The sequence below is a fragment of the Crinia signifera genome, chromosome 19, assembly GCF_055691185.1.
Source record: "Crinia signifera chromosome 19, ASM5569118v1, whole genome shotgun sequence".
In the NCBI taxonomy this organism is placed as follows: Eukaryota; Metazoa; Chordata; class Amphibia; order Anura; family Myobatrachidae; genus Crinia; species Crinia signifera.
Genome location: NC_139226.1, coordinates 142,792,507 through 142,818,964, shown reverse-complemented (window position 1 = coordinate 142,818,964; position 26,458 = coordinate 142,792,507). Strand labels below are relative to the sequence as shown.

General features: G+C 45.1%; 1 protein-coding gene across 4 annotated transcripts in view; it reads right to left on the bottom strand.

Annotated features, from left to right (window-relative positions):
- Positions 1–22,857, bottom strand: part of MSANTD2 (Myb/SANT DNA binding domain containing 2) — a 28,591-nt gene extending 5,734 nt beyond the window's left edge. Inside the window, exons 1-5 of one of the 4 annotated variants that reach the window (XM_083163565.1) lie at positions 22,362–22,857; positions 13,021–13,273; positions 12,587–12,733; positions 6,163–6,210; positions 5,485–5,542 (exon numbers count right to left, since the gene is read on the bottom strand). In XM_083163565.1, coding sequence (XP_083019691.1) covers positions 5,485–5,542; positions 6,163–6,210; positions 12,587–12,733; positions 13,021–13,273; positions 22,362–22,805 — 950 coding nt within the window. In that variant the 5' untranslated portion in view covers positions 22,806–22,857. The remainder of the gene's footprint in view (positions 1–5,484; positions 5,543–6,162; positions 6,211–12,586; positions 12,734–13,020; positions 13,274–22,361) is intronic. The other 3 variants (XM_083163566.1, XM_083163567.1, XM_083163568.1) reach the window with 3 other exon arrangements.
- Positions 22,858–26,458: the final 3,601 nt, after the last annotated feature.

Below are 26,458 nucleotides of genomic sequence, written 5' to 3'. Positions count from 1 at the left end.
ACCTCCCACATGGCCAATCTGCTGCGTGTACCTCCCTGGTGATTCAGATACGCCACAGCTGTGGCATTGTCGGTCTGAATCCTCAAAGGGAGGTTCTGTAACCTGTCTCCCGCCAAGGAAATCACTTTCCAGACAGCTCTCAGCTCCAAGATGTTGATTGGTAACGCTGATTCCTCTGCCGTCCACAGGCCCTGAAGCCTGAGATCCAGGACTATTGCCCCCCAGCCCCTGAGACTGGCGTCGGTAGTTACTATCAACCAGTCCCAGGTCTGTAATGACCGACCCCACTGAAGGGAATCTACTTCTGTCCACCATTTCAAGGATTCTCGGGTGTCCGAAGACAGCACTATCATCTCGGATTTCATGGTCAAAGTGTTTCCTGACCAGGCTGACAAAATGTTCCATTGGAACCTCCGAGAGTGGAACCTGGCAAATTGAAGCATCTCGAATGACGCCACCATTTTCCCCAGGAGCTTGAGGCACCTCCATACTGAAATGCTCTGAGCCCTGAGAATCTCCTGGACTAGGGTGACCAGATCCCTGGCCTTTACCTCCGGGAGGAATACCCGATGAAGATGGGTGTCCAGTATGACTCCCAAGAATTGGAGCCTTTGTGACGGTACCAACTGAGATTTTTGCAAATTTAAAATCCAGCCGTGAGCCTGCAAAAAACTGATGGCCTCTGCCAAGTGACTCTGCAGCATGGCTGCCGACTCTGCTTTGAACAGGAGATCGTCCAAATAGGGTATTACTGTGATTCCCCTGAGCCTCAGCACCGCCGCCATTACTGACATTATCTTTGTGAATACCCTTGGCGCGGTTGCTAGCCCAAAGGGTAACGCCCGGAATTGTAAATGCAGGTCTCCTATGGCAAACCTAAACAAGGTCTGATGCTCCGGGTGTATAGGAACGTGCAAATATGCGTCCTGGACATCCATGGACGCCAAAAATTCTCCCTGGTCCAGACTCAGGAGTACTGACCGTAGGGACTCCATTTTGAAATGGTCTACCCATAAATGAGCATTTAGGGACTTCAAATTTAGTATTGGTCTGAAAGACCCGTCTGGTTTGGGCACCAGGAACAGCGTGGAGTAAAAGCCTTTCTTCCACTCTGCCCTGGGGACTGGTATAACCACCCCTTTTTCCAAAAGGGAGTGAGCTGCTCTCACAAGAGCTGTACGAAGCCGTGCCTCCTTTGGTAAGGATGTGGGGATGAACCTCTTCGGAGGCGGCCCTCTGCAAGGGATTTTGTAACCCTGTGTTATAATATCTAACACCCAGGCATCCTGGCCTAGAGAAGCCCAAGCGTCCCTGAAGAGTGTGAGACGCCCCCCCACTTTTGTCACTGTCGGGCGAAGCCCCTGACAGTCATGCAGAGGGTTTATCCTCTCCCTTTGTGGCAGGCTTCTTGTGAAAAGAGCCAAATTTTGACTTTTGTGTCTTGCCTCTAGAGGACTGAAACCTTCCCCTGAAAGACTGTCCTCGAAAGGACGCACCACCTCTAGGGGAGGGCCGAAAGGACGGCTTAAAAGCAGAAAATCTGGACGTCTGCTTTGCTGAGGAGGCCGGCAGGAATGTACTTTTGCCGCCCGTGGCCTGCTTTATAATCTCCTCTAATTCGGTACCAAAAAGCACCTTTCCTTTGAAGGCTAATGTTTCCAGAGCCTTCTTGGACTCATTGTCTGCTTCCCAGGCTTTAAGCCAAAGCACTCTCCTGGCATTAATGGAGACTGTGGACACTCTGGTTGCCATTTTAATAGCTTCCTCCTCTGCTTCCACTGCATATTCCGCAGCTGCCTTAATCTTTTCTGCAAGCAGTAACGCACCAGGGTCAGCCTGCAGCATGGTGCATAATTCACCAGCCCACTCTATCATGGCCTTAGAGACCCAGGCTGAAGCAATAAGGGGCCGTAAGGTAAACCCCACCCCTTCAAAGATAGCCTTGAGGTTTCCCTCCAGCTTTTTATCCACAGAATCTTTGAAAGCTGCACCGCCCTGTACTGGTAATACAGTAGCCTTGGACAAACGTGCCACTGAAGCGTCCACAACTGGGACCTTTTCCCAGAGCTCCGCATGAGACTCTGGCATGGGGTACAGACTAAGGAATCGCTTAGGCATCTGTAGCCTCTTATCAGGAGTTTTCCAAGCCCCTTCTAACAATTCCTGTAACCCCTCATCTGAAGGAAAAGTAACAGCCTCCTTCCGCTGTCGCTTAAAAACACCTTTAACAGGAGTCTTATCCTCCACAGACAGCTTTAAAGCCTGCTTCACAGCTACAATGAGATCCTCTATACCAGCAGCAGAGTTCTCTTCCACATCATCACCCTGATCCCAGGGGATGTCAGTATACTCTCCTTCCTCCTCATCTACCACAGTAGTTAAAGCATAAGACCTTCTAGGGGTCCCTGCCACATCATCCATTTTGTCCAGCATTTCACTGAACCTGTTGATCCCTTTAGCAGTATCCTGCATCACCTGAATCAGCGCAGGATCTGCCTGGGTAAGAGGCAAGGAGCCAGACGACTGCTGAGATGATGGCATAGGTCTCTGTGATTCTACCAGCCCATCACTCTGCCTGTCCAAAAGCTGCACCAAAGCGTTAACTGACCTGCCTAGGGCCCTGGCCCACGCAGGTTCCATCTGCTCTGCCCTATGGGGTTCACTGCCCATGGGTCTCACATCAGCGCAAGTAATACATAAGCCCCCCTTGGCCATCTGCTCAGGGACAAACTTTTGTGTGCAAACATTGCACGCGCTCAGTGCACTAAGGGCTCCCTCCCCCAAAACCACAGCCTGATGCTCAGACATGATGCAAGTGATAAATGTATATCTATCAGTATACACAGTGCAAACAATGTACAAGCGTTTATACAGAGGCAATGCACCCAATCACTTATCTGTCTGTTGGTTTCAACTGCGGGGAAGCGATGCCCAGGAAATCCAAGTCACTCTGCCAGGATCAGTAAGCCAGCTCAGCTCCGCTGCAAGCGTTCTGAAAGGCGCCAAAGTCAGAGTGAAGGAAGAGACCAAAAGTCCCTGCTGCTGCGGGGTCCGTGACCTTTTGGCGCCAACCACCCCCAGCCAGCCGCTCCTCAGGTAGGATTTCCTAGTTCCAGTGTCTCCCCCTCAACTGGGGATCACTTGGAACATGCCTGTCACGACGCTGCTGTCCTCTCATCTAGGAGCTCAGCGTGTAAGCTCCGCATAAAATGGCCGCCGCCATCACGGAGCGCCTGTCCCCCATGATCCCCACCTAAATGTGGAGCCGGTTTCAGGGTACTCCGGAGCCCAGGCAGCCTTTTAGAAAAGGCTATAAGCGCTGCACAGGGAGACCAGACAGTGTCTCCCCTGTGCACAGTGAGCTGACAGGACGCGCTTCTGTCAGCTCCTGCTGCGCTAGCAGTGTGAGGAATCACTATGAGAATCCTCACACTGTGCCTACCTAGCTAGGGTAAAAGTTAATAAAAATCCCCTAACTACTCTAATTCTTCGGCTGCTCCTGCAGCCCTTTAGAATAGCACCCACTCCAGTGGGCACCTAACACGAACTGAAGAGTCCAGGGATGCAGTAGGGGAGGAGCCTACCCTCTAAAACTTTAGGATAGGTGCCTGGCTCCTTCGGACCCTCCTACATCCCAGTGTTGAGCTGTGTCACCAGGACCATTGAAAGAGAAATGGTATTTATTAAGACCTCAGTAAAAATTGTCATAAAAAACACCACTTAGGGTGTAATGTTTACACATAAACAATGAAAATAAAACTCTGGTGAGACATTATGAGTCGCAATTGGAACGATGACACTGGTGGTATAGTCAATTCAGAATTGAAACGACTGCAAATCATAATACAAACAATAAATACATATGTAAATACCATTCAATAAGAATTTACATATGTATTTATTGTTTGTATTATGATTTGCAGTCGTTTCAATTGTTTCACTGCCCCTGATGAAGTCATGAATATGACGAAACGTGTTGGGCCTTCCATTCTGAATTGACTATACCACCAGTGTCATCGTTCCAATTGCGACTCATAATGTCTCACCAGAGTTTTATTTTTCATTGTTTATGTGTAAACATTACACCCTAAGAGGTGTTTTTTAATTTTTACTGAGGTTGTAATAAATACCATTTTTATAAAAATTATCCCTCAGAGGTGCTGCTCCATAGTTCTAGAGCGCAGAAAGGGGACCCCCATATCTTGTTTATCTCTCTCTCTATATATAAATAAATGGTATATAAAGTAGCGGAGTTACCGCTGGTCATCATCACAAGGAACCGCAGACATCTACAGGGTCATCAATACATTACAACAGGGGTAAAAGTGGGATACTAAATTGCTTATACCATTGACAATGAGTGCGTAAATCAGACATGTCCAAACTGTGGCCCTCCAGCTGTTGTGAAACTACACATCCCAACATGCCTTGCCATAGTTTTAGCATTCCCTAGTAGCAAAACTGAGGCAAGGCATGCTGGGATGTGTAGTTTCACAACAGCTGGAGGGTCACAGGTTGGACATGCCTGGTGTAAATGGTACGTCTCCCTACCCATACTAACAATAGGTTTACAATGGAATGTGACTGTTCCTATCTGTACACTAAGCAGCTGGGACCCATAACACAGAAGACTGAAAGAGACCAGAGCACAGCGAGGTCCTCGGCCTGCAGAAAGGTGCCGGAAGCGGTCTCAGTAGCCGTACCACAGCGTTCTCCTCACAGCAGGAGCCTCCCTCCCAGCACGTGTACCAGACATGTGAGTAAATGCTGGCTGGTGAATGTGAGGATTAGGTAATGGGTAAGACCTGAGGGCACATCATGCGTTGGCACCCGCCGGCAGAAGCGACGGAATAGCTCTAATGGGGACCATACAGAAATGAATTCCCCAAAGAGAGTGTAAGTAGCAAACAAGAGACGGATGCTCTTCATACCCGAGGGGGACAGGGGTGGTTATTTGTGACATTTACACTGGTCAAACTTATTCCTTAGCACATCTAGAGATTTATCTTCAAAATATTAGGTAAGCCCAAAAGTGAGGAGCCTAAAAACTCTGCCCTGTGCAAAAACCTGAGGAAATCTGGTAGGACCAGGTCCCATTACTGTGCCACTAGATCACACCAGCAGCGGATCACCCAAGCGGACCTCCTGTACAGTGCATTACCCTAGCCCGAATAGGACAATGGGCATATAAAAGTTTTTGCCCTCGCGGGGGTCAGTCTCTGGGCATGAAGTTTATACAGGGGATGTAAATCCATGGCAGGTGATAGGCAAATGTCTGTCTCCAGCTATTCACAAATACTCTACACCAGGCATGTCCAACGTGCGGCCCTCCAGATGTTGTGAAACTACAAGTCCCATCATGCCTTGCCACAGTTTTGCTATTAGGGAATGCTAAAACTATGGCAAGGCATGCTGGGATGTGTAGTTTCACAACATCTGGAGGGCCGCAGGTTGGACATGCCTCCAATCATCTGAAACACTTACTGTATATCCTCCGCAGAGTCTCTGTTCTTCGGGGGTCTTTTCGGAATACTGATTTCCTCTGAAAGAGAATGAGAGGAAAGAATGAGGAGTCTCATGTCCGGATATTGGGGTGAACGGGACACGTTAATAAGGGTCCCACGGCTGCTGCCACTACTCTACAAGGAGAACCTGTAACAGCACATCAGCCACTATCATACAGAACAGAAGATTCTGAGCCATTTAGACAGCTGGAATGATTTCATTATCACCCTCATTGCTGGAGGCGTCACCTGACCACTGATCATTGTAATCTTATCAACTGGGAACCTGATGTTATATTTTCTATGCCGCAACAGTCGTCCTAAAACCCTGCATCAGGTAGAAGGCAGATTCACTCTCGAGACAGAACTATATAGAACTATCATAAATATATATTAATGAAATCATTTTTCAGGAGAAAGCAGGCAGTTTCAGAGCAGAACCCACAAAGCGAGTATAACAGGCTTCACATGTAGATATATATTTGTGTATAAAGCACCACACCAGATAAACTAAAGGATTTAGTCCCAAATTCCAGTCCTTTCTGGAAATGTAAAAGATGGGACATGTCTCCACATTACTCTGCACCATCCCAAATGCATATACCACACAGGCATAATAATAGAGAGAAGTGTTATAGGGGGAATAATATTACAGTACCGTCGTTAGGGGGACACGGCAGTGGCTGCTTCTGGACCACCCAAGGCGCTAAAAGAAACAAAATACGTAGAAAAAATAAAGAAATGAAAAAAAAATATATGGTTGAAATAATTCCAGAAAAAGTTTTGTTTAACAAACTACAGAACCCTCCAGTGGGTAGATCCCACTAAGGAACAGCTGCCGGCACAGTAAGCAGCCCCCCCCCCCCGGGCTCAGTATGGGGAAAGGTAAAACGTTGTCACCACCGGCTGATGAGACTGTCATAAGGACTAGAGGGCTACCCCCGAGCACCGGCCGTGTAATCAGCACACCAGGATCTGCAGATTCCCTACTACTCACCGTGGTGATACAGTGCATCATAGTAGTTACATTGCCAGCTGATGTATCACCTGCGTACACACAAGTTGTGCGCTACGTCATCTGCAATAGCTATGCTGATCCTATGTGACACCCACAGATATTGTGCTGGTGTACTCACATACAATGGATTTATACCCCTGCACACACTTCCCTAAGACACAAGGGTCAGCAGGTGGCCTCACACATCAAACGTGCCTTGCCAAGTTACCTCCATACAAACACGGAACCCAGTAGCATGGAGTGTGGAATCTGGGGGTGATCCTGCGCCTTCTCAATCTCATTTCTTAAATTGCAATTTTAACGCAAATATATGGTAAGTACAATCCTTATATTGGCACAAACATGAAATTCCTTTTACATTGTACACTATGATATGTTCATTTATTTATTAGTGTTCACACTAGGATCTCCGTAGGGCTCGGTGCAGACCCCAAGGAAGGCACATTTTTAATTTTAAGGGTATATATATATATATATATATATATTTTTTTCTCTAATTCCCACACTGCAGGAAATAGAGCTCCAGCCTAAAGTCTACAGGCTTATTTGTTCTAAAGTCGTACATCTGGAATTGCATTGTTTTATCATTGATTGGCGATTTTACAAGTTTTTTAAGTATCTGGAAGGATATCAAAAAGTTCCAAACCCTTATGGAAATGTAACTCAATGAATATGGAGTCTAACCTTAACATAATCATATAGACCCGCACCTAATAGGGATTTTTTCTTGCACTTTTATAAAATCCAAAACCATATTTAAAGGGAACACTTCCCCATCTATTGGATACCATACAAAGATAGGAATAAAAAACATCGATATTGGAAGACCTGGTAATATTCCCCTGATGAAGTCATTGCTGACGAAACGCGTTGGCATTTCTGTGTACTGTTGACATCTGGAAAATATTTTTTATAAAAAGCACCTTGTGGATGAACAACGCCTCTTCTTAATCGTGTTGGAGATTATGAACAAACCCTTTTCAAACTGTTGTTGTTAATCGAGTGTTATAGATGCCAGATCACTATTGGGTTGTATATTTGTGTATTAATTCCCTAACCCTCAGGGAATGTAGTGATTGGGCTGCCTCATCTATTCTGTATTTACACTGTCAAATACACACACACACACACACATATATACACACACAAATGAAATAAGTGGCACTCGGAGGCTGATAAGTGGTGAAGATAACAGGAATATTTATTCCTTGTGCAGGAAAACGTTTCGGAGCTCTGGGGCCCCGTCGTCAGTTCAGAAATGCACTTCTGAACTAACGACGGGACCCCCGAGCTCCGAAACGTTTTCCTGCACAAGGAATAAATATTCCTGTTATCTTCACCACTTATCAGCCTCCGAGTGCCACTTATTTTGTTTGTATATTCCCTGAGGACACATCCCCTCTTGAAAGAGGGCACCGGAGCAAGCTAATTTGGCATCCATCTGCAGTCCTGAGTGCTGGCCTCATCGTTTTGTATATATATATATATATATATATATATATATATATATATAGATAGATAGATAGATAGATAGATAGATAGATAGATAGAGAGAGAGAGAGAGAGAGAGAGAAGCAAAACGGCACTCAGATGTTTAAGGAATGATGCGGTGCAGGGTCCAAGAGGGATAATGATAGACAGCACTTACCTATCCTGGGAACCAGGTTAGGAAACAGACCAGCACTCACGTAGTTTGAGTTGAAGAAAAAAAGGTGTATTTTCAAAACATTATACAAAGTGTAGTGCAGCAAGGCTGACCCAACAGCCGTTTCAACTGGATGCCTGACAAAAACTGGAAGGCATCCAGTTGAAACGGCTGTTGGGTCAGCCTTGCTGCACTACACTTTGTATAATGTTTTGAAAATACACCTTTTTTTCTTCAACTCAAACTACGTGAGTGCTGGTCTGTTTCCTAACCTGGTTCCCAGGATAGGGAAGTGCTGTATGTATATATATATATATATATATATATATATATATATATATATATATATATATATATATATATATATATATATATATATATATATATATATATATATATATATATACACATACATACATATACACACACACACACACACACACACATCACTCTGGGACTCCTCGAGGTGCCAAACAGCAGTGCCTTATTATGTCGATGCCGTTACAGGCGTCACTCCCCCCCCTCCTTACCAATGGCCACAGTGAGGGGTACCCTAATCTCAGGCCAGCCCTCGGCTCAGGGTACATGCCATGTGGGGGAGAGGATGCTTCTGTATGTGCTATGCTGAGGGGAAGGGGAGAGGAGGCTTTTAGAAAAGGTCAGGTCACCCCGATTTTTGTATGCGAGGGGTCCCAGGGACCCACTATTTTTGGGGTTTTCGCGATCACTGGGAGCGGATCCCTTGATACTATATTTAACCTTTGGGGTTTTTGCTACTCAAGTGAATTATATTGTATTTTTGGCATTACGCTATATATTCTTGCCCATTGCTTTATTCTACACAGATCCGCAATCACATTTCTTCCCTCGCACTGAACACATTGCACACTTGTGTGTCATCTATAGAAATATCCCTAAAATTGGTCATAAAAAGCACTGGTCCAAGTACAGATCCCCGGGGTCCCCCACTGGTAACATTACCCCCTGAGACTGCACTCCACTTTCCTATGCTGCAACCAGTTGCGTATCCACTCAACCATCTTAGAACCTTTAGCGGTGCTTTCAGTTCCTGAGCGGACTGTCAGAGAGGTCACGGCTGGCAGTGGCTCCTTCACGGATACTGCAGAGGCAGCAGGACACAGTGCTCGATAATACAGGAATGCTACAGACAATATGAATATTGAACTAAAAATATATGAATGAATATTTGAGGTTTAGAAGAAGCCGGAACGCGCCCAATTTTCCCATATAATTTTCGGAATTGTTACATTATTCCTGTTCCCATCTATAATCCTATCCAGCACCCATGAGAATAGCTGCAATCATCGTAGGAAATTCCACCATTGATGCGTTGTGGCGCTCTGGAGCAATACATTGTGTCCTACCGGCATCACACGTTTTCCCTCTCACCCCATAGGTGCACTAGTATAACCAGCAGATATATGCACCACTGGGATTTACGGCAATGTCTGGCAGCATGTTGTGACGCTGAATTCCACCCCATTGTGGGGGTCTTCCCACATCGCACTGATCTATTCACACATGAACTGCAGCCCCATACACACTTGCCAATGACTGTCAACACTAATATTGTCGGCGATGGGGACCCAGTGGAGTCTCGGCATCGGCAGGTGCATACCCACGTGCACACTAGGCGATATAGTAATAGATAGTGTCCTTCTGAGTGAGATCTTTTACTATATCGTCTAGTGTTTCGGGCTTAACTGGATGGTAATCGAAGTTGGAGACACAAATGCCAAAAGAGGTAGGATCCTGGTTCTTGGATAATATAAAAGAAATGTGTAAAGGTTGATTCGTAGACTTTAAAAGCAGTTGGGCCCATTCTGCCGAGAACGGCCATGGATTGTCCAACTCCCGGCTGCAGCTTGACGATCCACGGGTGTATCTCACGGCCAAGCCCCCTTTTTGACGTTCGGCAGGCGGGACATTGTATCCCAAGAACAGGACAAGGTCAGGCTGGTCCGACAGTCGTGATCCAAGGTTGAATATCCCCTTAAACATCAAATTACCAGGTGAAGCAGTTCTACCCTGCTCTCTACCAGGATCGCCAACTCGGCCTTTACGACATGGGTTCACCATTTCCTACTGAAGAAATACCTGTGTAATTCAGCAAATTACCAGGCTGAAATGTTTAACCCAGTAATTTGCTGCTCAGTGTGAAAGGGGGTCAGACTGCACCTGGCATAATGGCCCGGCATTCAAAATGGCGGGTAACTGCTGGGTTGCATGTCTGGAAGTGGTATAAGGGTTACATATTACTATAGTTTCTGTAACCCTTATACGGCATACGGCTGTGGCCAGAGTTTATCTGTGGGCCTAGACTGAAGTGGGCCGTTATTAAAGTGGGAAAACTGATTCATAACTACAGCGTTATACCAGGGTTATTAGACAGATCTTCAGCTTATTTTGATTCATCTGACTCCTCATCTCTTGTCTCCAACAGGTAAAACACTGAACATCTCCTCTGTACTGCAGAGCATTACATCTATTGCATGGGATTGATTTGTATATCTAGGTAACACACTGAACATCTCCTCTGTACTGCAGAGCATTACATCTATTGCATGGGATTGATTTGTATATCTAGGTAACACACTGAACATCTCCTCTGTACTGCAGAGCATTACATCTATTGTGTGGGATTGATTTGTATATCTAGGTAACACACTGAACATCTCCTCTGTGTGATTCCCAACAGTACCTAGCCTGTGTGTAGGGAGGAATTTATTTTTATTCTAAGTGATATATAGTATCCTGGAATGCTAGTTTTGTTTTTCTAAGCCACTTTTATTGCTAAGTGTTGTAGGGGGTGGGGACTGAGTGAGTGGATTCCAATTATTGGGAACCCATGCATTGTTAGAGTACTTTAGTAGTCATTGCATACGGCAGTGGCCGGATAGGCTGTGGCCAGAGTTTATCTGCGGGCCTAGATTGAAGTGGGCCGTTATTAAAGTGGGAAAACTGATTCATAACTGCAGCGTTATACCAGCGCTACACCGAAGTGAAACTGAAGGACAAAACAACAACTGAGAAAACCAAAGTCTGCTTTGAGTGAGTTAAATTCATTCACACAACATACTACTGCTGGCTGCTTAATCTGGCTATTCAACCATAATATCATCTGCAAACAACTTTTACTATCACTATTAAAGCTTGTGCTTGCACTGTCCTTTTTGAAAATGCCCAGCTGTACCTCTAATGACCTCACCTCTCCTGCATCCATTGATAATAGGTGTCCCCCAACATTTTATTCTTGGCCCTCTTCTTCTCTTTCTCTATACGTCCTCTCTGGGTGAGCTTATGTGCTCACTCGACTTTCACTATCACATCTATGCTGATAATACTGAAATCTACCTCTCCCTCTCCTGATCTCTCTCCCTCTATCCTCACTCATTTCTATGCTGATAATACTGAAATCTACCGCTCCTCTCCTGATCTCTCTCCTAACTCATATCTCCAACTGTCTCTCTGCTGTCTACTCTTGGATGACCCAGCTCTTTTTTAGACTTAAAATATCAAAGACTAAGCTGACCTCTTCCCACCCTCCTGCATAAAACCTGACCATCGCTTATCCTTACCTACTGTTTATGCCCACTTCATTCCCTTCTGTGTCACCCCAGTCTGTCTAACCCTCCCCTTTAGAATGTAAGCTCTCACGAGCAGGGCCCTCTCTCCTCATGTGCCTTTCTTAGAATATATAAACCTCTGCCACCCTGATGATTGCTTCAGCGTCCCGTCCACTGATGCAACTATCTGTATTAACCATGTACTTGTCCTAAACTGTCTTGTGCTGTAATTCGTTGTGTTCTTGCTCATAACTATGCTCTGTACAGCGCTGCGGAATCTGTGTGCGCTATATAAGAAACTGTTAATAAATAAATAATAAATAAATAATAGTTTCTAAAAGTGAAAGTGGGGATGTTGCCAATAGAGACCAATAAGTTTGTAGCTATCATTTCTCTATTGCTTCCTAGAAAAGGATAGACAGACTGGTTACTATTGGCAACAGCACCCTTTACACTTCTAAAAGCTTTGTTAAACTGACGTCTTATGGAGAAGAAGGGACGCATCCAAATATAATTATTTTCCATGTTATATAGAAAGAGATCCACAACTCCCTCCTATTAAATACACAAAGTGGCCTAGGACATGGGTCTTCAAACTGTGGCCCTCCAGATGTTGTGAAACTACAAATCCCAGCATGCCTTGCCACAGTTTTGGGATAAGGGATTGTTAAAACTGTGGCAAGGCATGCTGGGATTTGTAGTTTCACAACATCTGGAGGGCCACAGTTTTAAGACCAATGGCCTAGGAGAACTATTATGTGTCACTTTACATAGAGAAATGCAGATCTTATACATATATTCTAGTAACAGACAGACACCTGGCAGAACTCACCTGGCTCTTCCGGCCTCTTGCCAATCTCTTCCACTGCCTCACTGCCTCCAGGGAAGACTCCCGTCTGCAGATCTGCCCGTGTACGTAGATCGCCGGCATTGGGGTATGGCGCAGGTGCCAAGTATGAAATGTTAGACTTTTCTACTCCTGTGCAAGTGTGAGAATGTTTTATGCAATTTTCTGTTATCTAGACTGCAATGCCTTATCGGTTATAACGCCTTATGTGTAAAGCTATTTTTGTTTAAAAATATATATGAAATAATGTTCTACAGTACAGCTAATGGTAACGTAATCTGTTCTAGGACAGCTAATGGGTCAATATTCAGAATGGGGCGATGTTTATGCAGTTTGGATCTCTGTTATCGTATATAGACTAATGTAATCTTCCAATCTAAGGGAGATCCTGGTAATATTTAGAACTGTTGGCATCTTACCCAAATCCTCCCCTGGGAAGCCTTGGATCTCCTGGCTGTGGTTCCCCCAGTCCTCCTGTGAATAGTCTTCCATGGTACTGCCGTCAGATTCCATTTCCTGGTACAAGCCACTGCTGTTAATGAGCACCGGCTGACACGGCTGCGTGTCCCACCCCCCTTGTCCAAACACCCGCTCCAGCTGCTCAAAGGTGTAACTGCTCTTCCTTTTCCCAACGCCACGCTCTTTTACTCGGCTGTAGCACCTGCGAAGAGTCTAAAAAGAAACAGGTGTTATAATACACAATTCTGCCCATTGCTACGCCGCACATAAGAAGAGACAGGGGAGCGATCGCAGGCAGCAGGAGCGGCAGTGGAAATTAATACAGCTGCCCTCCAGTGGTGCGCCACCTTTTCCAGAGACAATGTACACTACAACAGATGGCGGCATCAAATACAAAAAACAATACTTAAAAGAAAATACTTATGCGTTATAGAAATACTCTCTCATGGCCTTAAAACACCACTCTGGTAAAAGTCAATAAGTGTGGTTCCTATTTGTGCAGGGAAAGTGGTTACAGTTAAGCTGCGGGGAGAGGGAGTAATGCTGGCCACACATAAGACCAACTTTCCTTCAACCATCCAACTAGTAGGTTGGTTGGACTGAAAATTTGGTACTGTATTGAGGCAAATGGCAATAAGCAATTTGCTCACAAACGCAGGAGAATGGACAAAAACATTCAGTGAAATTGTTTAAATCAAATAGGTCCAACTACCGTACATTTGTCTGAGTGACAGTTGTTGTCCATTTTCATATTTGGGAAACAAATGACTTCATTACAAATTACATTTGCTCCCATCCAGTTCCAGGTTTTTATTCAATCCAAGCAACTAGTTGGATGGTTGGAGGAAAGTTGGTCTGATGTGTGGCCAGCATTAGACACATGCAAGGTGGTGTTAGATTTAGGCTGTGGTATATGGGGATTAAGCACTAGCAGGGAGGGTTAGAGTCTGGTTGCAGGGGGGGGTGGTCAGGCTGCTGCCAGGGAGGGTTAGGGTGAGGGTGTTGGGGCACTTACAAAGGCCCTGATGGAATTCTCTCTATCGGGTGCCCTGGGTCAGTCTTTTGACAGCTAGCTTCCTGACCGCGAGGATATCGTACGTATGTATAGCCCTGGGGCAACTATATCTATATTAGTACATTTGTCATAGATGGACATATAGATAGCAAAGACTACACTTATGTACAGTAACAGCTATTCTGCCCAGTAGCCCTCTTGCAGGGTTCACATTTGGAAATACCAGACAAGGGAGGGAGGCACCATAGGTGTGAGGTGGAAGGAGTAAGCCCCTAGGTCCCGCTCTAATGTTCGGCATCTTTTTTTGTTTGAAAAGGAGTATAAAGGCTCAAACTGCTTTCAGCATAAAAGTCGCCCAGTGTGTACGGACCGGGGGCTCCCACATCATCGGTGGCCGACGCTCATCTGCTCCTGTTACCAGCAGATGAAGGACGCGGTGGATGACTTTGTAAAGCATCCTGCTATTGAGAGTCGTCCACCCCAGGGAAAATGGCTTGGACAGTGTGTAAACACTATGGAGATGGAGCGCCTCTCAGCCAGCACCGGGGCTCGCCAGAACGTCCACGCTGGAGATGATGAGCGACCGTCCCATGCACATGCGTCAAAGTTATCAGGCGGCGTAGGACGCTTCAGGGAGACGGGCACAGGGTTTTTCTTTTTTTGGGGGGGGGGTGTTAGGCCGGATTCACACACTCCGGCTCCTGCCGGACGGTGAAATCCCGCACGGTCAGGGAGCCGTGCCGCACACAGTAGTTTATCCAGTGGCGGTATCCGGCTGCAGCCGTGGCCGTCCCGTGTGAATGGACACAATAATGTCCATTCACAACTAACGTGTGCGGCACGGCTACCTGGCCGTGCGGGATTTCACCGTCCGGCAGGAGCCGGAGTGTGTGAAACCAGCCTTAGGGTTAGGGTCATATCAAACTTGACAGATGATTTGCCAGATAATTGTATAGTGTATTTCCAGCTTAGATGCTGACTGCGCTGATTATTTAGATATAGGACACATGTACAGAGTACAGCTACACCTACATCTATCCTCCGAGGGGTATTATACATGTAGCAGGCACATATGAGAGTAGGGGATGTGGGACAGTATAGTGTATGGTATACAGGAGGGGGGTATTATACATGTAGCTGTAGGGCAGTGGTTCCCAAACTGCGTGCCATGTCTCCTTGGGGTGCCTCAGGACACTTGCAGGGGTGCCTCAGGTTGGTGGTACAAGACCAACTAAATTTATTTATGGTCAATTATTTAAGGACAAAACCAGTTCTGGTGACTGCCAATCAAAAAATGTGTACAATCAGAATGCTTTACAATATAACTGAACCTAAGGATCACATATAAACACAATTCGCTTAATTTTCTAATTTTTTTTCTACATTTTTTTTGGCCTAGGGGTGCTGTGAAAAAACTCTTGTAGTCTAGGGTGACGTGATTCAAAAAAGGTTGGGAACCCCTGGTGTAGGGGATATGGGGCACTATAGTGTATGGTATACAGGAGGGGGGTAATATACATGTAGCAGGTACATATGAGAGTGTAGGGGATATGGGACAGTATAGTGTATGGTATACAGGAGGGATACATGTAGCAGGTACATATGAGAGTGTAGGGGATATGGGACAGTACAGTGTATGGTATACAGGAGGGGGGTATTATACATGTAGCAGGTACATATGAGAGTGTAGGGGATATGGGACAGTATAGTGTATGGTATACAGGAGGGGGGTATTATACATGTAGCAGGTACATATGACAGTGTAGGGGATATGGGACAGTATAGTGTATGGTATACAGGAGGGGGGTATTATACATGTAGCAGGTACATATGAGAGTGTAGGGGATATGGGACAGTATAGTGTATGGTATACAGGGGGGTATTATACATGTAGCAGGTACATATGACAGTGTAGGGGATATGGGGCAGTATAGTGTATGGTATACAGGGGGGTATTATACATGTAGCAGGTACATATGAGAGTGTAGGGGATATGGGACAGTATAGTGTATGGTATACAGGAGGGGGGTATTATACATGTAGCAGGTACATATGACAGTGTAGGGGATATGGGACAGTATAGTGTATGGTATACAGGAGGGGGGTATTATACATGTAGCAGGTACATATGAGAGTGTAGGGGATATGGGACAGTATAGTGTATGGTATACAGGGGGGTATTATACATGTAGCAGGTACATATGACAGTGTAGGGGATATGGGGCAGTATAGTGTATGGTATACAGGAGGGTATTATACATGTGGCAGGTACATGAGAGTGTAGGGGATATGGGGCAGTATAGTGTATGGTATACAGGGGGTATTATACATGTAGCAGGTACATATGAGAGTGTAGGGGATATGGGACAGTATAGTGTATGGTATACAGGGGGGTAGTATACATGTAGCAGGTACATATGAGAGTGTAGGGGATATGGGACAGTATAGTGTATGGTATACAGGGGGGGTATTATACATGTAGCAGGTACATATGAGAGTGTAGGGGATATGGGACAGTATAGTGTATGGTGTACAGGGAAGGTAGTATACATGTAGCAGGTACATAGGACAGTGTAGGGGATATGGGGCAGTATAGTGTATGGTATACAGGAGGGGGGTATTATACATGTAGCAGGTACATATGACAGTGTAGGGGATATGGGACAGTATAGTGTATGGTATACAGGAGGGGGGTATTATACATGTAGCAGGTACATATGAGAGTGTAGGGGATATGGGACAGTATAGTGTATGGTATACAGGGGGGTATTATACATGTAGCAGGTACATATGACAGTGTAGGGGATATGGGGCAGTATAGTGTATGGTATACAGGAGGGTATTATACATGTGGCAGGTACATGAGAGTGTAGGGGATATGGGGCAGTATAGTGTATGGTATACAGGGGGTATTATACATGTAGCAGGTACATATGAGAGTGTAGGGGATATGGGACAGTATAGTGTATGGTATACAGGGGGAGGGTATTATACATGTAGCAGGTACATATGAGAGTGTAGGGGATATGGGACAGTATAGTGTATGGTATACAGGAGGGGGGTATTATACATGTAGCAGGTACATATGAGAGTGTAGGGGATATGGGACAGTACAGTGTATGGTATACAGGGGGGGGTATTATACATGTAGCAGGTACATATGAGAGTGTAGGGGATATGGGACAGTATAGTGTATGGTATACAGGGGGGGTATTATACATGTAGCAGGTACATATGACAGTGTAGGGGATATGGGACAGTATAGTGTATGGTATACAGGAGGGGGGTATTATACATGTAGCAGGTACATATCAGAGTGTAGGGGATATGGGACAGTATAGTGTATGGTATACAGGGGGGTATTATACATGTAGCAGGTACATATGACAGTGTAGGGGATATGGGGCAGTATAGTGTATGGTATACAGGAGGGTATTATACATGTAGCAGGTACATATGACAGTGTAGGGGATATGGCAGTATAGTGTATGGTATACAGGAGGGGTATTATACATGTAGCAGGTACATGACAGTGTAGGGGATATGGGACAGTATAGTGTATTGTATACAGGGTGGTATTATACATGTAGCAGGTACATATGAGAGTGTAGGGGATATGTTGCAGTATAGTGTATGGTATACAGGAGGGTATTATACATGTAGCAGGTACATATGAGAGTGTAGGGGATATGGGGCAGTATAGTGTATGGTATACAGGAGGGGGTATTATACATGTAGCAGGTACATATGAGAGTGTAGGGGATATGGGACAGTATAGTGTATGGTATACAGGAAGGGTATTATACATGTAGCAGGTACATAGGACAGTGTAGGGGATATGGGACAGTATAGTGTATGGTATACAGGAGGGGGTATTATACATGTAGCGGGTACATATGAGAGTGTAGGGGATATGGGGCAGTATAGTGTATGGTATACAGGAGGGGGGTATTATACATGTAGCAGGTACATATGAGAGTGTAGGGGATATGGGACAGTATAGTGTATTGTATACAGGGTGGTATTATACATGTAGCGGGTACATATGAGAGTGTAGGGGATATGGGGCAGTATAGTGTATGGTATACAGGAGGGGGTATTATACATGTAGCAGGTACATATGAGAGTGGAGGGGATATGGGACAGTATAGTGTATGGTATACAGGAGGGGGGTATTATACATGTAGCGGGTACATATGAGAGTGTAGGGGATATGAGAGTGTAGGGGATATGGGACAGTATAGTGTATGGTATACAGGAGGGGGGCATTATACATGTAGCAGGTACATATGAGAGTGTAGGGGATATGGGACAGTATAGTGTATTGTATACAGGGTGGTATTATACATGTAGCAGGTACATATGAGAGTGTAGGGGATATGGGGCAGTATAGTGTATGGTATACAGGAGGGTATTATACATGTAGCAGGTACATATGAGAGTGTAGGGGATATGGGACAGTATAGTGTATGGTATACAGGAGGGGGTATTATACATGTAGCAGGTACATATGAGAGTGTAGGGGATATGGGACAGTATAGTGTATGGTATACAGGAGGGGGGTATTATACATGTAGCAGGTACATATGACAGTGTAGGGGATATGGGGCAGTATAGTGTATGGTATACAGGAGGGGGGTATTATACATGTAGCAGGTACATATGAGAGTGTAGGGGATATGGGGCAGTATAGTGTATGGTATACAGGGGGGTATTATACATGTAGTAGGAACATATGAGAGTGTAGGGGATATGGGGCAGTATAGTGTATGGTATACAGGAGGGGGGTATTATACATGTAGCAGGTACATATGAGAGTGTAGGGGATATGTAGCAGTATAGTGTATGGTATACAGGGGGGGTATTATACATGTAGCAGGTACATATGAGAGTGTAGGGGATATGGGGCAGTATAGTGTATGGTATACAGGGTGGTATAATACATGTAGCGGGTACATATGAGAGTGTAGGGGATATGGGGCAGTATAGTGTATGGTATACAGGAGAGTATTATACATGTAGCGGGTACATATGAGAGTGTAGGGGATATGGGACAGTATAGTGTATGGTATACAGGAGGGGGGTATTATACATGTAGCAGGTACATATGAGAGTGTAGGGGATATGGGACAGTATAGTGTATGGTATACAGGGGGGTATTATACATGTAGCAGGTACATATGAGAGTGTAGGGGATATGGGACAGTATAGTGTATGGTATACAGGAGGGGGGTATTATACATGTAGCAGGTACATATGAGAGTGTAGGGGATATGGGACAGTATAGTGTATGGTATACAGGGGGGTATTATACATGTAGCAGGTACATATAAGAGTGCAGGGGATATGGGGCAGTATAGTGTATGGCATACAGGGGGGTATTATACATGTAGCAGGTACATATAAGAGTGCAGGGGATATGGGGCAGTATAGTGTATGGCATACAGGGGGGTATTATACATGTAGCAGGTACAAATGAGAGTGTAGGGGATATGGGACAGTACAGTGTATGGTATACAGGAGAGGGTAATATACATGTAGCAGGTACATGAGAGTGTAGGGGATATGGGACAGTATAGTGTATGGTATACAGGGGGGTATTATACATGTAGCAGGTACATATGAGAGTGTAGGGGATATGGGGCAGTATAGTGTATGGTATACAGGAGGAGGGTATTATACATGTAGCAGGTACATATGAGAGTGTAGGGGATATGGGGCACTATAGTGTATGGTATACAGGAGGGGGTATTATACATGTAGCAGGTACATATGAGAGTGTAGGGGGATATGGGACAGTATAGTGTATGGTATACAGGAGGGGGTATTATACATGTAGCAGGTACATATGAGAGTGTAGGGGATATGGGGCAGTATAGTGTATGGTATACAGGAGGGGGGTATTATACATGTAGCAGGTACATATGAGAGTGTAGTGGGATATGGGGCAGTATAGTGTATGGTATACAGGGGGTATTATACATGTAGCAGGTATATATGAGAGTGTAGGGGATATGGGACAGTATAGTGTATGGTATACAGGGTGGTATTATACATGTAGCAGGTACATATGAGAGTGTAGGGGATATGGGACAGTATAGTGTATGGTATACAGGAGGGTATTATACATGTAGCCGGTACATATGAGAGTGTAGGGAATATGGGGCACTATAGTGTATGGTATACAGGAGGGGGTATTATACATGTAGCAGGTACATATGTGAGTGTAGGGGATATGGGACAGTATAGTGTATGGTATACAGGAGGGGGGTATTATACATGTAGCAGGTACATGAGAGTGTAGGGGATATGGGACAGTATAGTGTATGGTATACAGGGGGGGTAATATACATGTAGCAGGTACATATGTGAGTGTAGGGGATATGGGGCAGTATAGTGTATGGTATACAGGAGGGGGGGTAATATACATGTAGCAGGTACATATGAGAGTGTAGGGGATATGGGACAGTATAGTGTATGGTATACAGGAGGGGGGTAATATACATGTAGCAGGTACATATGACAGTGTAGGGGATATGGGGCAGTATAGTGTATGGTATACAGGAGGGGGTATTATACATGTAACAGGTACATATGACAGTGTAGGGGATATGGGGCAGTATAGTGTATGGTATACAGGAGGGTAATATACATGTAGCAGGTACATATGAGAGTGTAGGGGATATGGGGCAGTATAGTGTATGGTATACAGGAGGGTAATATACATGTAGCAGGTACATAGGACAGTGTAGGGGATATGGGACAGTATAGTGTATGGTATACAGGAGGGGGTATTATACATGTAGCAGGTACATATGACAGTGTAGGGGATATGGGACAGTATAGTGTATGGTATACAGGGGGGTAGTATACATGTAGCAGGTACATATGAGAGTGTAGGGGATATGGGACAGTATAGTGTATGGTATACAGGGGGGGTAAGATACATGTAGCAGGTACATATGAGAGTGTAGGGGATATGGGACAGTATAGTGTATGGTATACAGGGGGGTATTATACATGTAGCAGGTACATGAGAGTGTAGGGGATATGGGGCAGTATAGTGTATGGTATACAGGGGGTAGTATACATGTAGCAGGTACATATGAGAGTGTAGGGGATATGGGACAGTATAGTGTATGGTATACAGGGGGGTAGTATACATGTAGCAGGTACATATGAGAGTGTAGGGGATATGGGACAGTATAGTGTATGGTATACAGGGGGGGTAAGATACATGTAGCAGGTACATATGAGAGTGTAGGGGATATGGGACAGTATAGTGTATGGTATACAGGGGGGAATTATACATGTAGCAGGTACATATGAGAGTGCAGGGGATATGGGACAGTATAGTGTATGGTATACAGGAGGGGTATTATACATGTAGCAGGAACATATGAGAGTGTAGGGGATATGGGACAGTATAGTGTATGGTATACAGGGGGGTATTATACATGTAGCAGGTACATATGAGAGTGCAGGGGATATGGGGCAGTATAGTGTATGGTATACAGGAGGGGGTATTATACATGTAGCAGGTACATAGGACAGTGTAGGGGATATGGGGCAGTATAGTTTATGGTATACAGGGGGGTATTATACATGTAGCAGGTACATATGAGAGTGTAGGGGATATGGGGCAGTACAGTGTATGGTATACAGGAGGGGGGTATTATACATGTAGCAGGTAAATATGAGAGTGTAGGGGATATGGGGCAGTATAGTGTATGGTATACAGGAGGGTAATATACATGTAGCAGGTACATAGGACAGTGTAGGGGATATGGGACAGTATAGTGTATGGTGTACAGGAGGGTAATATACATGTAGCAGGTACATATGAGAGTGCAGGGGATATGGGGCAGTATAGTGTATGGCATACAGGGGGGTATTATACATGTAGCAGGTACATATGAGAGTAGGGGATATGGGGCAGTATAGTTTATGGTATACAGGGGGGTATTATACATGTAGCAGGTACATATGAGAGTGTAGGGGATATGGGGCTGTACAGTGTATGGTATACAGGAGGGGGGTATTATACATGTAGCAGGTAAATATGAGAGTGTAGGGGATATGGGACAGTATAGTGTATGGTATACAGGAGGGGGGGTAATATACATGTAGCGGGTGCATATGACAGTGACACCCCCGCACACACATGTCAGAGTGGGGGAGGGGCACACACAAAGCCCCGGTGTGAAGGGAAGGAGCGGGATGCTGATGGCGGGCCGCCAGGGATCCCCCTGAGTGGTGACGGAGGAGCATTTTCCCCCCATTTACCTTCATCCTCTCCCGGCACTGACTGGGGGTCCTCTCGTAGCCCAGCTCGGACAGGGCCCGGGAGACCCGGTCGTACATGGCGGGCCCGGGGGCCTTGGTCCCGAAGATGGTGCCGGCCCCCTCCAGCTGCTGGTACCGCGCCTCCACCAGCCGCTCGTTCCCCCACACGGCGATGAGCGCGTTGGTCTCGGCCGGGGTCCACGACATGCCCCGGCAGGCGGTGGAGAAGGACACAGAGGGGGAGGCTCCGCTCAGGCCTGGGGGGGCCGCCCCGCCGGTCACGCCGGAATTCAGGGGAGATGAGCGGCTGGGGGTGGACGGGTTGGAAATGGAGCGGTTACCATCGCTGAGCCCGGGGGAGGGCGGCGATAAAACTTCGTTCTTCGGGATTTTCAGGCAAGAGGAAGCCTCGGACGGAAGCTCCGAATTACAGGGCGCCGCCATCTTCCCCCTTGTGTGCGGCCGGAAGTGACGTATGGGGGGCGGAGCAAGACCGAGGCCCGCACTGTACTGAGGAGGCTCCGGCTGCTGGTCCGGGCGGGAGAGACGGCATTGTGTGCCAGAGTAGTGTGATACACGCAGTTCCGTACACAGGCCTGCCCGCCGCCATCGTGCGTTATTACACATGTAACGTTTTACCTCATGTCTCCCCTATACACAGGTAATTACCTCACTGTGTCCTTATACACGGGTAATTACCTCACTGTGTCCTTATACACGGGTAATTACCTCACTGTGTCCTTATACACGGGTAATTACCTCACTGTGTCCTTATACACAGGACTGCTCACACATTTACCTCACTGTGTCCGTATACACGGGTAATTACCTCACTGTGTCCTTATACACAGGATTGCTCACATTTACCTCACTGTGTCTTTATACACAGGTAATTACCTCACTGTGTCCTTATACACGGGTAATTACCTCACTGTGTCCTTATACACGGGTAATTACCTCACTGTGTCCTTATACACGGGTAATTACCTCACTGTGTCCTTATACACGGGTAATTACCTCACTGTGTCCTTATACACGGGTAATTACCTCACTGTGTCCTTATACACGGGTAATTACCTCACTGTGTCCTTATACACGTGTAATTACCTCACTGTGTCCTTATACACGGTTAATTACCTCACTGTGTCCTTATACACGGGTAATTACCTCACTGTGTCCTTATACACAGGATTGCTCACATTTACCTCACTGTGTCCTTATACACAGGTAATTACCTCACTGTGTCCTTATACACGGGTAATTACCTCACTGTGTCCTTATACACGGGTAATTACCTCACTGTGTCCTTATACACGGTTAATTACCTCACTGTGTCCTTAAACACGGGTAATTACCTCACTGTGTCCTTATACACAGGTAATTACCTCATGTCACCCATATACACAGGACTGCTTACACATTCACCTCACTGTCTCCTTATACACAGGTAATTACCTCACAGTGTCCTTATACACAGGACTGCTTACACATTTACCTCACTGTGTCCTTATACACAGGTAATTACCTCACAGTGTCCTTATACACAGGTAATTACCTCGTCACCCATATACACAGGACTGCTCACACATTTACCTCACTGTGTCCTTATACACGGGTAATTATCTCACTGTGTCCTTATACACAGGTAATTACCTCACTGTGTCCTTATACACAGGTAATTACATCATGTCTCCCATATACACAGGACTGCTCATACGTTTACCTCACTGTGTCCTTATACATGGGTAATTATCTCACTGTGTCCTTATACACAGGTAATTACATCATGTCTCCCATATACACAGGACTGCTCATACGTTTACCTCACAATGGGTGAGATGTACAAACTCTTGAAAAGTGATACAATGGAGAGTGAAAAACCACCAACCAATTAGCTCTTACCTCTCATTTTTCAAACACAGCCTGTAGTATGGCAGTTAAGAGCTGATTGGCTGGTGGTTTATCACTTTCCATTTTATCACTTTTGAAGCTTAGTACATCTGGCCCTGTGTCCTTATACACAGGTAATTACCTCATGTCACCCATATACACAGGACTGCTTACACATTTACTTCACTGTGTCCTTATGCACAGGTAATTACCTCACTGTGTCCTTATGCACAGGAAATTACCTCACTGTGTCCGTATGCACAGGTAATTACCTCACTGTGTCCTTATGCACAGGACTGCTTACACATTTACCTCACTGTGTCCTTATACACAGGTAATGACCTCACTGTGTCCTTATACACAGGACTGTTTACACATTTACCTCACTGTGTCCATTTACACAGGTAATTACCTCATGTCACCCATATAAACAGGACTGCTCACACATTTACCTCACTGTTTCCTTATACACAGGTAATTACCTCACTGTGTCCTTTTACACAGGACTGCTTACACATTTACCTCACTGTGTCCTTATACACAGGTAATGACCTCACTGTGTCCTTATACACAGGACTGTTTACACATTTACCTCACTGTGTCCATTTACACAGGTAATTACCTCATGTCACCCATATAAACAGGACTGCTCACACATTTACCTCACTGTTTCCTTATACACAGGTAATTACCTCACTGTGTCCTTTTACACAGGACTGCTTACACATTTACCTCACTGCGTCCATATACGCAGGTATTTACCTCATGTCACCCATATACACAGGACTGCTTACACATTTACCTTACTGTGTCCATATACACAGGTAATTGCCTCACTGTGCCCTTATACACAGGACTGCTTACACATTTACCTCACTGCTGTATATCCTTTATACACAGGTAATTGCCTCACTGTGTCCTTATACCCAGGACTGCTTACACATTTACCTCACTACTGTATATCCTTTATACACAGGCAATTACCTCACTGTGTCATTATACACAGGACTGCTTACACATTTACCTCACTACTGTATATCCTTTATACACTGGTAATTACCTCACTGTGTCATTATACACAGGACTGGTTACACATTTACCTCACTACTGTATATCCTTTATACACAGGTAATTTCCTCACTGTGTCCTTATACCCAGGACTGCTTACACATTTACCTCACTGCTGTATATCCTTTATACACAGGTAATTACCTCACTGTGTCATTATACACAGGACTGCTTACACATTTACCTCACTACTGTATATCCTTTATACACAGGTAATTACCTCACTGTGTCATTATACACAGGACTGCTTACACATTTACCTCACTACTGTATATCCTTTATACACAGGTAATTACCTCACTGTGTCCTTATACCCAGGACTGCTTACACATTTACCTCACTACTGTATATCCTTTATACACAGGTAATTGCCTCACTGTGTCCTTATACCCAGGACTGCTTACACATTTACCTCACTACTGTATATCCTTTATACACAGGTAATTGCCTCACTGTGCCCTTATACCCAGGACTGCTTACACATTTACCTCACTACTGTATATCCTTTATACACAGGTAATTACCTCACTGTGTCCTTATACCCAGGACTGCTTACACATTTACCTCACTGCTGTATATCCTTTATACACAGATAATTACCTCACTGTGTCCTTATACACAGGACTGCTTAGACATTTACCTCACCTCACTACTGTATATCCTTTATACACAGGTAATTACCTCACTGTGTCCTTATACCCAGGACTGCTTACACATTTACCTCACTACTGTATATCCTTTATACACAGGTAATTACCTCACTGTGTCATTATACACAGGACTGCTTACACATTTACCTCACTACTGTATATCCTTTATACACAGATAATTACCTCACTGTGTCCTTATACACAGGACTGCTTACACATTTACCTCACTGCTGTATATCCTTTATACACAGGTAATTGCCTCACTGTGCCCTTATACCCAGGACTGCTTACACATTTACCTCACTACTGTATATCCTTTATACACAGATAATTACCTCACTGTGTCCTTATACACAGGACTGCTTACACATTTACCTCACTACTGTATATCCTTTATACACAGATAATTACCTCACTGTGTCCTTATACACAGGACTGCTTACACATTTACCTCACTGCTGTATATCCTTTATACACAGGTAATTACCT